General features: G+C 53.7%; 1 protein-coding gene across 1 annotated transcript; it reads right to left on the reverse strand.

Annotated features, from left to right (window-relative positions):
- Window positions 1–1256: 1256 nt before the first annotated feature.
- On the reverse strand, window positions 1257–13916 carry RPS6KL1 (ribosomal protein S6 kinase like 1). The gene is made up of 10 exons (XM_068399889.1): window positions 13679–13916; window positions 13058–13182; window positions 12141–12233; window positions 11281–11328; window positions 10838–10970; window positions 3459–4388; window positions 2557–2646; window positions 2321–2403; window positions 1936–2031; window positions 1257–1825 (listed from the first exon to the last, which is right to left on the reverse strand). Exons 1-10 carry the CDS (start codon window positions 13914–13916, stop codon window positions 1715–1717), a joined length of 1947 nt encoding a protein of 648 aa, XP_068255990.1. The 3' UTR covers window positions 1257–1714.
- Window positions 13917–14176: the final 260 nt, after the last annotated feature.

The raw sequence follows: 14176 nt of genomic DNA on the forward strand, positions 1-14176 counted from the left end.
CTGGGAGGGTTGTGCAGCTGCTGTGCTTGAAGGTTCCATTTTTGACCCTCTTGGGTGATGCCCAGGGCGCTCTTGCAAGAAGCCATGCTGTGGCTTCAGCCACAGGCCTAAGAGTCAGTCCTGCTGAATTCCCCTGATTCACAGGACCAGGAGGCTGGGGGCCGGGGGGAGCCTGCTGCTGCGGGAGGGTTCGCCCAGTGCAGGCTGCCCTAGAGCTGAGCTGCTCCCGGCATCTGGCCTGCTCTGGCATTAGCGGTCAGCTCCCTGGTGCGTCCTCTTGCTTCTGCACAGCCTTTGGGTGTCCCATGCCTGTGCTGGGGTGGGAGATGAGTTTCTCCCGGGCTCTGCTTCCCTCTGGTGGACAAGCGCTCCGGCTGCTGCCCGAGAGCCAGCCTGTCAGCCGGGAGCAGGGTGGTGTGGCTTGTGGCAAGCAGGAGCTAGAGCCAGCTAGCCACAGATAAGTTTCACTGGTGCTAGTAATTCCTTACTATCAGGAATGGGTGAGCAGTGGGAGGGAGTGCTGGGAGAGGAGGACCAAAACTACACCACTGCCATTGCTAGCTCAGACATCAGGCTACGGCTTTTGACTTCCACAAATGGCCACGGTGGCTTCTGCCTTGGGCTGTGAGCAGCCACCTTGTGTTCACGCTGCTTTTTTCTTCCATCCTAGTTTGTATTTACTCTTACCCTCTGTCCGTCAGTACTGGTTCTCAGGGTTCAGCCCTTTAAACCCTCCCTGTTTGTTCTACCAGGAATGACAGTGCTCGAAGCACAGCATGGAGGGCAGCTGGGCTGCTGTCTTGCCAGCATGGGAGGCTGGAGCCGGAGTGGGTAACGACGACAGAGTCAAGGCTGGAAGAAAACACAGGCACGCTGCGTTTTTCCCAGCTCTCAGCTGCAGCTGCACGCCTGTGTGGATCTAAGAGGCCACAAGCAGGCAGGGGCACAAGGGGAGATGGCCGGGCATCAAGTGCCACCTTCTAGATTTTGGCTATAGGGTGCTGAGAGCCTGTGGGTGACACCAACCCAGGGCACCCACACAGGTTTGAGACAGATTTGGGGCCCTCCCTCGCCCAGCCCAGGCCTCCCTGCTCCAGCTCAGAAACAAAAGCACACTTCTGCAAGCGATAACAAGGGATTTATTCTTTTCGAAGGGCCAGGGGGAGAAGAGCAGCGGGCTCCCTCCCATCTCACCCCTGCAGCAGGGATTAACCCCCCCCCCCCCCCCGACACACACACACATGCAGCCAGGGATGGGCGCAGACCCTGGGCCTGGGCACCAGCCAGCGGGGCCCGGAGGAGATGCACTTGGAAGCCACAAAAAACAACAGAGCAGGAGATCACTGGGGTAGCAGCAGAGATAAAAACCCTAGGGAGGGAGTCCCAGGGTGCGGTGCCAAGCTGAGCAACGGATGCTCCAGAACTGGAGCATGGCCTGTCCCCGGAGGTGGGCACCTGGCTCCCTTCCCCACCAGGGAGGACCTAGAGGACAAGACAGCCTGGCCCAGACCGCAGCCTCCTCTCTCAGAGATGCCAACAAACACAAGCAGAGACAGAAGAACATGGAAGGCTGCAAAACCTCATGCATACCCCAGCCTGGGACAGCCCTTGCAGGCAAACCTCCCCCAGCAGCAGAGCTGCCAGTGCCACCTGGGGTCACACGTGCCAGGGACAGTGGCTCTGTGCCCAGGTCCCTGCGGGAAGGATGGCCTCCCTAGCCCACCAGCTTGTTCCATGGGATGGTGCTGAAGAAAGAGTGGGACTTCAGCTTCGCCATGCCACCTCCTCCAGAGCCCAAACGCTGCTTTGGGTTGTACTGTAGGAGCTGCAGAGAAAGGGAATGGGACAGCAGGATGGGGAGAGGGGAACACCAGAAAAGCTACCGAGGCTGGGCCCTCTAGCCCATCCTCCCTCCCATCCACCCAAGCCCCTCACCTCGGTGAGCAGTGACGCAGCAGCCAGGCTGAGCCCCTCCGGCAAATGCAACTGGGTGTGAGGCTGAATCCCTGACGGGTAGTTTTGGGACAGTGGCTGCAGAAGGCAGAGGGTGATGGTGAGCGGAGGCACTGAGGCGGGTAGGAGCTCCCTGCTGAGCCTTCATCACCACACAACCCCAGCTCTACACAGCAGGGTTTAAAACCCAGGACCCTGAAAACCCAGAGACCATGCACAGGCACTAGGAATCACAGCAACCTGGCACAGTGCTGAGGTGCTGGCAGGGCAAGGCATCCTCCCCCCAGCCCTGCATGGCAGGGAGCTCTTGTGCTACCATGTCACCTCCTCCTCCCCCCGCTCCTTGCACAGCTCCTCTGCCTCTTACCACTCCTGTCAGCAACTCGTACAAGAGAGCGCCAAAGCTCCAGCAGTCAGCTGCCTCCGTGGGCTCTGCGATCCCCCCCACTTCTGCAGAAAGAGCCAGAGAGGCGTTAGAGCTGGAGGCAGGGAGTGCCAGTGGCTGTGCCATGCCTGGCACATCTCGCTGCCTGCAGAAGCCCCCTCTTCCCCCATCGGCAGCACAGGCCAAGGGCAGGAGAAGGCAGGGGACGCATCCCTTACCTGGGGCACTGTAGAGCTCTTCCTGTGCCTGGCTGCAGCACTGGGGCTCCACCTCTGTCCACTGGCCAAAGAAGGTGAGACGGATGTGACCTGCAGAGCAGCACCAGAGCCAAAAGCAGGGAGGTTAGGACAAAGCTAGGGACTTTGGTCGGAACACAAAGGCAAGCCACGTCCGCACAACTGGGACCAGCCAGGGCACTGGGTCCCTGCCGTGCCCTGAATGCAGCAGCACTGTGCAACCCCTGGCACTGCGCATCCCCCGGCCTCCCAGTGCTTGCCCCAGATGCCCAGCAGGCCCACACAGCTGGTGAGACTGGTTAGGTGGGCTCCAAGCTCGCAGACCTCAGGGCAGGCTTTAGTGAGGAAAGCAGCAGTGCCAAAGGGAGGAAGGTCAGCTTTGCCCTTGCAAAGCGCTCTGCATTTTTCTTTTCCTAAGCAATTTGTAGCTCTCCAGTTTGCCCCAGCTGTTGCCAGCTGAGCAGGGATGTGCGCTCGGCTTGCACTGACATAGTACCCATGGCTTGAAGGGATGGGCAGGCTCCAGAATACCCCAGTGAGCAGTAACTACAAGCAGGAGAAAGCTGCAATCCCACTAACCTCAGGCACAGTTCAGCTGGTCTCAGCTTCCTCATGCTGGGATTTCCCAGGCAGCCAGTCCCCACGTGGGAGCGGGGCAATGCATTCCTGTGGCTGTGGCCCTTGACTCTCCCACTGCAGAGCCATCTCTTGTAATAACCACTTGGAAATCCCAACCGAGACCGCACTCACAGGTTCAGAAACATCCACCCTCGCCCAAAGCAAACTCAGAAAGTCCGTGCCCCTGGAAGTGGGGCAAATGGCAGGCTCCCAGCCGAGAGGCCAACCTCGTTCTCCTCAGGGCAGCAGCCTGGGGCACTACGTACCGGCTGCATCAAGCAGCAGGTTCCTGGGGTTGAGATCCCGGCACAACACACCCTGTTGGTGAAGTCCCTCCAAGGCCAGGAGGATTTCCGCTGCCCACAGCTGCACCTGCTCCTCCTTCACAGCCCACGCTCTGTGGCCGTGCCCACGGGAAGCCAGAGACCAGTACTGTCCTGAGAGCGGCCACTCTCTGAGCCGGCCACAGGTCAGGCCTGCTCCCCACGAGGGCTCCTGCACCGCTGCGTCAGGCCCACGGGGCTTGCCAGAGATAGATGGGGCAACTCCTGCATGAAGCTGCCTCTGACCCGAGGAGGGCAGGAGACGCCAAGCCCAGGGGACCTCAGACACTTGCTGAGATGGCGGCTCCCCTGCCGCTGGCTGGCCCCCTCTCACAGTCTTCAGTACAGGACCGGGTGTCTGGGGAAGCCTTTCACCAGCACGTGGCCCAGGGTCTTGTTGGGAGGCTGCTCTCTCCGATACGCAGCCCGTGCCACTGGTTAGAGCATCCCAGGGGTAGATGACCAGGCCCTGGTTGGTAAGGTGGCCGGGGCATTTGGCTGATGCTGATGGAACATGGTCCATGATGCCAGACGTAGCCTGGGTCACGCTTAGATCCTGCCTTGCAGGTGCAGTCCTTGGGCCACCAGCGGGAGCCAGGCAAAGCCGGCAGTGGTTGCCCGAGCCAGGGTCCATGGGGTCGGGGGACTGCTCCTGAGGGGGCAAGGCATCAGTATTTCCCAATACTTGGTGGGTCGCGGAGCCTGGGAGGCCACTGCCTGTCCGAGCAGAGAAGATGGAGACTTGGCTCCTGCCCTGGGATCTTCCCACACTGTCCTCACTGCCACAGTCCCTCGGGGCTTGAATGGTGTTTGAATCGGCAGAGTCCTGCTGGACGCAGTACTTGGAGCAGAGGTGGGACCACAGCGTCTCCCCTGGAAAGAGGAGAGAAGAACAAGTCATGGGGCAGAAAGCATCCCTGGTTCCCCTGCTGTGCACACGGGCCATTCAGGCACAGGCCAAGGCCTGCATGCTGGGACGTGAACAAGCAGCGTTAATCTCCCCAGCAAAGCTCAAGTCTGAGAGGGCACGGAGTAAATGCACGCAGACCAATATGATCGTTAAGCAGATCTCGTTTATTTTCGTATCTGAGGGTACATTTATACTATTCTATTGAGGGTACACTCCGTGTATGTGTCATTTCTATTATGATTGGTTAGTATGGTTTGTTCACACGCCTCTATATTAGTTCTGATTGGCTTATGCTAAAAAGTTATATCTTGCAGGTGCTGCATTCTTTCTTATTTTTCAGCTTCCCCATATCTTATTTTTCTCATAGCCAAGGTCCTCAACTTCCCCCATATCTTGTTGGTCTCATAGCTAAGGCCCTTGTTCTGTATTATGACTGGCTAGTTCATCACCACCCCATTACCACCCCCTGGACATGCCTGGACATAGCTCGTTCAGTACCTCGTTCCCACCATTGTCCCGTGGAAACCCCACAAATCCCCCTTTTTGTTTTTGAACGAGCTATGTCCTGTCCTGTCCTTTTTGTCTTTGTTTCTTACTTGAACCTGGTTCCCTGTGTCTCGCAGAGCCCGGTCAGAGAATTCCAGCCTTGGTTACCCATAAATCCTGCTCTCTGTTGTTGTGCCAAAAAGGCTGTATTGACCATTCATTGCACAGTTCTCTGCAAACATGCAAACAAACAGGGTAACACAAGTAGGATAATTTCCCATAAGTAAACTCTATCTACAAAACATGCAGTTTGCTTCAGAACATACTGTTATTCTCTGTTATTCTAGCTGAAAGGAAAATTACTGACAGGAAAGCTGATTCTGTGTAAAGGTAACACAGAGCAGGCCTTTTAGAGCCTACTCTGAGGCCTACTCTTGCTAAATCGTTGCTAAACCATCCGGTATCAATTTCCCCCTTTGGAAGTCAATGATTGTCTTAACACAACCCATGTTTTGTTGAGCCAACTATTTTCTGCTGCATCCCTAATTGCCCTGCTGTCTTCTGCTACTCTCTGTCGGATCTCCGGATCTAGATTCCACCTCCACATATGGTTTAATACATTTGATCGGAAACCATCGTACGCCTGTGCCTGTAGAGACAGAAGCATAACCTCAACCCATTAGTAATAGTTCCCCTGGTCCCAACCACTCGTTAGTACCTGGTTCCCTATACCACACTTTGCCTTTGTTTTGCACATAGCTTGCTCCCTGTCGAACTGCCTCCCAATGTATTACAATTGGGGGTCGCTCCTTATCTCCTGCTAAAGTTAAATGGTTAAGTACATAAACAGCTTTTGCAAGTCTCTCAGAAGGTTCAGTCTCCTCTCCCCCTTTTTGTTTTTGCAGAAGCTGTTTCAATGTACTATGAGCACGTTCCACAATCGCCTGACCCGTAGGCGAATGAGGAATCCCAGTGATATGTGTAATACCCCATAGTTGACAAAATTGATGAAAAATCTGTGAACAGTATGCTGGTCCATTATCAGTCTTAAGTTGTTGTGGAACCCCAAGACTTGCAAAGCAAGCAAGTAAATGTCGTTTGACATGACGACCTGTTTCCCCAGTTTGTGCTGTTGCCCATATTACATGTGAAAACGTATTAACAGATACATGAACATATTTGAGTCTTCCAAATTCTGCAATGTAACATCCATTTGCCACAGTTGCAACGCACTCAACCCTCGAGGATTTACCCCTATTCCAATTCCCATGCCAATTTTCTGACAACTAGGACAAGCACTGACCAATTCACGTGCTTGTGCCATGGTGAGCTGAAATTGTTTCGCTAGCATTTTCGCTGATTGATGAAAGAATTGATGGGACAGGCGCGCTTGTTCAAATAAATTTGGTGATATTTGCGTACAGAACACAAGTGTGTCTGCTTTATTATTTCCAATGCTCAAATCTTGATCAAATTGATGACTAAGAATGTGGGTAACAAAATAAGGTACCTCCCCGAGGTTTATTGCCTCATGCAACTGTAGCAAAATGGTGTAAAGTCGCATATTCTTCACTGGTCGTATAAAAGCTCTTTCAATTCGATTTACAATGCCTGCTGCATAAAGAGAGTCTGTTACAATATTTACAGGTAAGTCCTTCCATTTTATAAAGACCTGGTATATTGCAAAAAGTTCAAGTGTCTGCAATGAGTCCTCAGTTTGTCCTGAGAATTTGCAATGTTTCCATTGTCCATCCTCTTGCCAGGTAATAACTGCTGAATGTGATCGCTTCCCTGCATCAGTAAAAACAGTTAGTCCAGTCACAGGTATCTCTGATCTGATAGGTTATTCCTCCCAATCCTGTTTGTAAATAAACTGTAACTTTTTATCTTTTGGCAAATGTGTTAACAATTGTCCAGTAAAGTCCTGTAAGGCCGCTTGAAAAATAGTTGACTGATTTGTTAACCACTGTAGATATTCCTTCTTGATAGGTAAATAGATATAATCTGGGTCTAGTCCAGTAATGTCTAGTCCGGTAATGTCTAGTCTGGTCGAGCATTGCCTTCTGCAATAAACCCAGGCAAATTAGTATGATTTCTTACATGTAAAACATAAAACAATGCAGTTCAGATTTGAATTTCTTGCCACAGAGCTCGCAGCAATTCAAAAACACGCTGATTACATGTATGCTCTATAACAGATCTATCCAATTGCTTTACAATGCCAGCAATTACAAGGCCCACCTTGCCTGTTTTCCCAGATCCATCCGTAAAAATGGTAATTCCATCCACAGGAGTGTGGTGCGCAGACACTCCTGTGGCAATTGGAAGTTCCGCACTCAATTTTATAACAGGATGGGAGGGCAAGTGGTAAACAACCTGTCCTGAGAAATTCTCCATGGCTGTTTGCAAAGCAAAGCTATTAGCCACACACCACTCAAAATATTGAGCTGCAATAGGTGATGCAGGATCTCTGGCCACAAGCTCCCGACATCGCATCCGACCTTTGATGATAATCTGTGCCAATAGCTCTGCAATCATGCCATTCCAATATATGTAACGAATTTGATTATTCTGAATTCCATTGACCAATTATTGCATACGGAATTTGCCTATCAAACAAAGTGATAATTTGTATTTCCTGATTCAAATCAATACGATGTACAAATTTGCTCGCATGTATAACAACGATGAACTACCTTAACTGCCGCCGCAAAAGTTTTTGCTAAATGCTCCATCTGAAATGTGGTGGTTCCTACCTTCCCGCAAACATCCATTAGCTCAGTTAAGGTGGGGCCACGATTCGCCATCCCTGCAACAACTCTCCTGCAGTCCTCATCTCTGTTGTCCCTTGCTAACTGTAGTAACAATGCTTCTTTTACAATTTTCCAATCTAACGGTTGCCAAATATTTCTTCCCTCAGGACCCGCATCCACAATCACCGGATATGCTTGTGGAATTATAACTCCTTCTAATAACACATCTCGAATGATCCCTTTCCATTTTACTCCTCCCCCCCCTTTCCCCGTATACGCGGGCGGACGCTGATCCTCTCCCTCACCTCCCACATTACCAGATGGACGCAAACCTCCCCCCCCGCCCCTATCTAAAGGTGGGGTAGGGAATTGCAAAGGAGGTTGAGGTGGCCCTAATACTTGTCCCGAACACAGAGGGGGGTTTGGGGGAGACATAGTCACGTGTCTCGAGGTGTTGGCTGAACGGTGCTGCTGCAATTCCGTCTTTAATTCTTCCAGTGGTCTACCGAGCTCTGTCATGTCAATTTCGTGTCCATTTCGTGATGGTAACAGTCCTTTAAGTCCTTGTGATTCTGGTACTGCTGACTCAGTAAATGGCGACTTTAACGGTGGTCGTTTCGCGCCGGAATGTAAACTTTGTTCAACAGACTCAGGAAACGGCGAATCCGGTAAAGGTGGATACGAAGCATGTTTACCCTCCTTCTTGTCCTCCTGCTCAGCCTCATCCGTAGAGAAATCGATGAGAGGAGGAGGGGGTTTCGGAGGGGGTTTTGGCCAAGTCTCCTGTTCAGCGTCTGAATCAATTAGTCCAAATCGAGTTCGTGTTTTAGGGTGCACTCTTGGTTCTGATGGATCTGTATCTATTTTTCTCGCTCCCCGCTCCTCGGCTTTTTTCGGAGCCGTCTGTACCCACGGCGGTAAAGGAGCTGCCACCGGTACAGCCACCAGGGCCGTGGGAGGTGTTGGTCCCGCAAACAGTGAGGGGGTAGTAGACGTCTGCGGTCCTAAAGCCATAAAAGCTGAATGTGTGACTTCTCTCTCTGCTTTTATTCCTTTTAACGCTTCGCTAACCAGCCTCCATGTAGCAGACAATTTAAAGGCTTCCTTATCACCACTTGACACCACATTCCAGAGAGAGTCACCAATCTTCTCCCATAAAGGCACTTCAAAGACATCATTAAAGGTTGTAAAATGTCCTTTATCTTTTGCCCAAAACAGTAACTGCTTTAACGCAGCTTCATCGTATTTAATTCCTCTCTCAGAGAGTATATGTTGGAGGAGTTTCACCACTGCCACTTCTGTCTTGGTCAGGGTAGACCCCATTCCTCCCCCAGCTGCCTGGGAAGCCCTACCCAGGTTTTCCTTTGCTAGCAACACTCGGGCTTACCGCATCCGTTCCTGCCGGTGCGAAAATCCAGTGCCGGGGCAGCACTCTACAGCTGGCTTCCTCTCACCCTTTCCTTTCGTGCCGTTGTCCGCTGCTTCTCCGCAGTCTCCGGCCGAAGGCCCCTGGTCCGGGGGAAAGTCCCTGTTCGGGCGCCACTTGAGAGGGCACGGAGTAAATGCACGCAGACCAATATGATCGTTAAGCAGATCTCGTTTATTTTCGTATCTGAGGGTACATTTATACTATTCTATTGAGGGTACACTCCGTGTATGTGTCATTTCTATTATGATTGGTTAGTATGGTTTGTTCACACGCCTCTATATTAGTTCTGATTGGCTTATGCTAAAAAGTTATATCTTGCAGGTGCTGCATTCTTTCTTATTTTTCAGCTTCCCCATATCTTATATTTCTCATAGCCAAGGTCCTCAACTTCCCCCATATTTTGTTGGTCTCATAGCTAAGGCCCTTGTTCTGTATTATGATTGGCTAGTTCATCACCACCCCATTACCACCCCCTGGACATGCCTGGACATAGCTCTTTCAGTACCTCGTTCCCACCATTGTCCTGTGGGAACCCCACACAAGTCCATGCAGAATACTCCCCAGTCCTATAAGCACACCATGCTCAACACCACACCTCCCCCAGGACCTGGCACACCAAAGGCTCATTCCCCTCTCCTTTAGCAGCCCTGCTCCTCCTTCTGCACAGTCTCCTTGATCCCAGCTCTGCCACTTCCATGTCACAGGCCGGCTACATCTTCACACATGCCCCTGATACCACCTCCATACCCAGTTTCACCCAAAAGCCTTTCCTCCCCATGTGACGGCAATGCTAGAGAGCTCCCACAGCATGAGGAGTAAGCAATGAGCCAGATCAGCGAGCCCTGGAACCCACAGCACACTGTGGGGCTCCCCGGCCTCACCACATTTAGCTTCTGGCTGCTTTCTGCAAATTCATCCTACAGCAACGCATGAGGAGCTGAGGCTGTTCTCCAACATACGTCAGCCTTCGTTTATCATTGCCAGACTCCAGCTGCTGCTCCCTACACATCCATGCAACCAGCAGAGAGCAAAGCAGCTCCTTGGTACAAGCCTCCACCTTGTCACACTTCTTCACCAGGATCTGGGACAGGCCCCAAGGTTGCCTCCTTGTTGTACCCGAACGCCAATGTGCTCCCTGCCCTTTATGCCCCCATTCTCCGTCTCCTCTCTTTGGTCTGATCTCAAAATGCAGTGTGGCCTCTTCTTTTGTAACTGAAAAATGTTTTATAAAGGTCTTATCAAAAGCTTGTTTTGTTCTACAACATCCAGGTGAACTACCTCACTTGGTTCTCCTTTTCCATGACTTCGCTTTCATGGACAAATAATGCCAGTAAAATGAAGAGGTTTTTCTTTTCAAGACACTGGGCCACATCAACCTCTTTACCTCAAGGCATGCCCATTCCCTCCCATGGGACTCAGCGGTCCGTAAGGCTAGTTTCCATATAACATCCCTACACACACAATCTCTTTCTCCTTGTAGGTCTCCACAGGCCTATTTCTAGGTTACTTCCCCAGTCAGTTCTTACCAAACCTCCAGAATCCCCAACACAGCTAAGCAGCTCCTTCCACAAAGTCTCCAAGCCCTAGTACCCACCACCCTCCTATGAAGAAGACAGCTTGTGCTGTCACTATAAAAACGAGTCCCAAACCGGCAGAAGAAACATATTTGAGACTTTAAAGAAAGCGAGGCTGGGGATAAGAGCAGAATGCTCCACAGATGGAAGGCAATGCTGTCCCTACTCACCCTGCACGTGCTCCAGGTGGAGGAAGATGGAGTCCTCACTCACATAGTAGCACAGCAGCTTGACCATGAAGGGGACCCCATGAGGGATGATGGTCTGTCGCTCACGAGTCTCAACATGGGATTTGGGGAGGCTCTGAGGAGGTACAGGTAGATGGATGTTACAGCACAGCATAAGCTTGGACTCCCAGCAACCTAGCACCTGGCAGGGCAGGAGGCCAGCCAGCATTACAAGGCAGAGGAATGGATGACTGAGGAGAACCACTTCCCTTCCGACCACAGAAGATGGCTGAGGCAGTCAAAAGAAGCTTTATGAACAATGAACTTCCTCTAACACTTCTGTGATCTGCTATTTTTTGGTCCTCTCACCTGCCGAACCATCTGCTGGGACAAGAAAGCTCTAGCATGACAGGGTGAAGCAGGCAGATGAAACTGAAAACACCCACCTTAAGTATAAAGGTCCCACCAGTGGCCGGATCCTGGACGATCTGCACCTGGGAGCAGTATATACAGCACTGGTCAGAAGCAGTGACTGCTCCCACCCCAACACACAGCCTACAGGAATGACCCAGGGACTCAACTCTGGAACAACAAACTCCCACCCAACTAGAAGAATTTGGTGGTGCTCAAACCCCTACTCTTAAAAAACAAAACACAGCTTAGGCTATTAGCAATGAGATAGCCATGGAGCTACGGAGTAGAGAGTTAATTAAAGAAAGAAGTGACTCCCACACCATTTTTGCTTCCTTCACAATGAAGGGTGTCATACTGCTCCCTCTGGGCTCTGTGGGGTGCACTGTGCTGCCCACCTGCGCCTCGGCAGGACAGAAGGACCACATCAGTCCTGACAAATCAAGATGTGCAAACGGCAGAGAGCAACGTGTCAGTGTGAGTATGGAGATGGTAAGCCATCTTCACTCCAAGATCATGAACTACTAATTAGTTGATTCATCTATATAGCTTGTCTTCCACTGAAGTTCAGATTATCCATATGGTACCCAGGCATCAAACACGATTCCACGCATGGGAAAGAACCAGATGCATCAACGTCCTTGTAAATATCTTAGGAGATCTTGTAAGCAAAAGGAATGAGGACGTTAACAGATTTCCCAGCTAACTCCTAAAGGGTATTGCATCCTTGCCTGCAAATTTTCCTGGGTGGGAATGGTGTAGATGGTAACCCTCACGTTCCTTGGTGGGTGCACTGGGGGCCGGCACCCACATCCCAGCTGCCAGGACCCTCCAGGTTACACTCCCCTTGGTCCAGCCCCAGCCTCACCCCCCCAGTTCCAGGTCAAGTCATTACCTTATCGATCACTCCCACAACCTTACACCGTCTCAGGTTCTCCACTGCTGAGCTCAGCGTCCTGATCGGCCGGAAGCGCAGGCTGCTGTAACCCTGCAAGGTGGTGAAGAAGAGGATAAGGGACCTAGAGACATTACTGTCCGTAAGAGTGGGTGGGAGAAGTCCCGGCATTCTCCAGAGTGGGCAGCAATACTGCCAGGCTGGTCAACATCCAGAGACAGCTCTCCAACTGCCATGGTTGATTCCTGACATCAGCTGGACCGTTTTCCTGTCCAGCTCCTGGATTTCTGAAGTTTTCAGGGAAAGCTGGCACCTGCAGCAGAGGTAAGATCACTCCAAAATTTATACCTGGGCCTGGACTGCCTCAGCACTAAGGGGATCTGTAGGGAAGGTAGTTGCCGTTCTCCTCTCATCCTTCTCACCAGGCCCCGACTCTGCCCTGCCTCACTCCCTTCTCCCTTCATTAACCACCTCCTTCCCACAATGCAGCAAGCAGCCATCATCTTTGGTTTCCATCCAGATGGGCACAATGACAGGGAAGATGACATTTTTAACATCTGACAAAGTGGTTCCCCCCGGTGCCTTCAGTCCCACCAAAAATGGCCATTTTCACTACGATGGCCCCAAGCTAAAACTTCCACACCTTGTGGGGGGACGGTCCTGGGAGCGCCTCAGGCAAGCTGGGCCCACCTCAGCTCTTTGCTCCAGGCAGGGCAAAGGGCTGCCAGCTCCCTCGCAGCCACCAGCATACTCTGCAGCTGATGTGTCTGTCATTTTCTCTACACCACCTTACTGTGACATGTAGCAGAGGCGGTTGAGGACGCTCAGTGGGGCTGCTTTATGTGTCCCCCCCCATGTTTCCCAATGCCACAGACCCACTGCCATCCCACCCGTGCCGCCCCACGCCAGCCCCTCACCGTGGCAGTGGGGTTGCCACCCCCCGCAGCCCGCTGGAGGTGGCAGTTGAAGATTTCCTCTGCACGCCTCAGGTACTGTGTGATCTTCCGCTTCACAGCCTCCCGACGCTCCTTGTTGGGGTCCACTGCAGGTGGTGCAGAGGGTGGGCATGAGGGGCCTGCTGTGCTCCCTGAAGGGATGCCCTGGTCACCTGGCCACACTGCCCAGAGGGATGCCCTGGCCCCCTTGCTGGTTTTGCCAGACAGATGTCCTGGTCCCTGGGCCGCGCTCCCTGAAGGGATGCCCCGGTCCCTTGTCCGTGCTCCCCGGAGGGATGCCCTGGCCCCCTCGCTGGTTTCCCTGGATGAATGCCCTAGTCCCTTGGTCGTGCTCACCGGAGGGATGCCCCAGCCCCCTGGCCATGCTCTCCAGAGGGATGCCCCAGCCCCCGGCCATGCTCTCCAGAGGGATGTTCCGGTCCTCTGGCCATGCTCCTCAGAGGGATGCCCTGGTTCCCCTGCTGTGCTCCCCAGAGGGATGCCCCGGCCCCTGTTCCTGCTCCCCGGAGGGATGCCCCGGCCCCTGGCCGCGCTCCCCGGAGGGATGCCCCGGCCCCCGCCCGCCGGGGCGGCCCCGCGCACCCTGCACGCCGCGGAGCAGCACGTCCACGCCGTTCTGGTAGTGGTTGAAGGCCTCCTCGTAGTCCTCGCTGACGTCCCGCTCCAGCGCCAGCCGCAGCTGCCGCGCCGCCTCCACGAGGTAGTCCCGCCGCCCGCCGCCCTCGGGCCCCGCCGGCGAGACGCGGCTCCGCAGCTGCCCCAGGTAGACGCGGGCCTGCGCCAGCGCCCGGGAGCAGGGCTCGGCCTCCGCCCGGCTCATGGCCCCGCGCCGCCGGCCCACAGGGAGCAGCGAGCGCCGCACGCCCTGGCCGGATGCTGACCAGCACCGGCCCCCGGCCCGGCCCGGCCCCCCCCGGGCACGCAACCGGCCCGGCGCCGCCCGCAGCTCCCTCCGGTGCCGCCAGACGCGGCGAGGCGGGGCCGAGCCCGCGTGCCGCCGCCGCCGCGCGCCCCTGGGGCGGTGCGGGCGGCGCTGATTGGCTGCGGATGAGATCACCCCCCCCTCCCCTCCCCCCGCCG

This window comes from Nyctibius grandis, chromosome 4 (genome assembly GCF_013368605.1).
Source record: "Nyctibius grandis isolate bNycGra1 chromosome 4, bNycGra1.pri, whole genome shotgun sequence".
In the NCBI taxonomy this organism is placed as follows: domain Eukaryota; kingdom Metazoa; phylum Chordata; class Aves; order Nyctibiiformes; family Nyctibiidae; genus Nyctibius; species Nyctibius grandis.

What these genes read in the sequence shown, in the direction of transcription:
- RPS6KL1 (XM_068399889.1), bottom strand. Translation starts at nt 13,916, where the DNA reads ATGAGCCGGGCGGAGGCCGAGCCCTGCTCCCGGGCGCTGGCGCAGGCC. An exon ending in GCTGCTCCGCGGCGTGCAGG is followed by an intron (nt 13,183 to 13,678) that starts GTGCGCGGGGCC and finishes CACCACCTGCAG; the next exon opens with TGGACCCCAACAAGGAGCGT. An exon ending in CTGCGTCACTGCTCACCGAG is followed by an intron (nt 1,826 to 1,935) that starts GTGAGGGGCTTG and finishes CTTTCTCTGCAG; the next exon opens with CTCCTACAGTACAACCCAAA.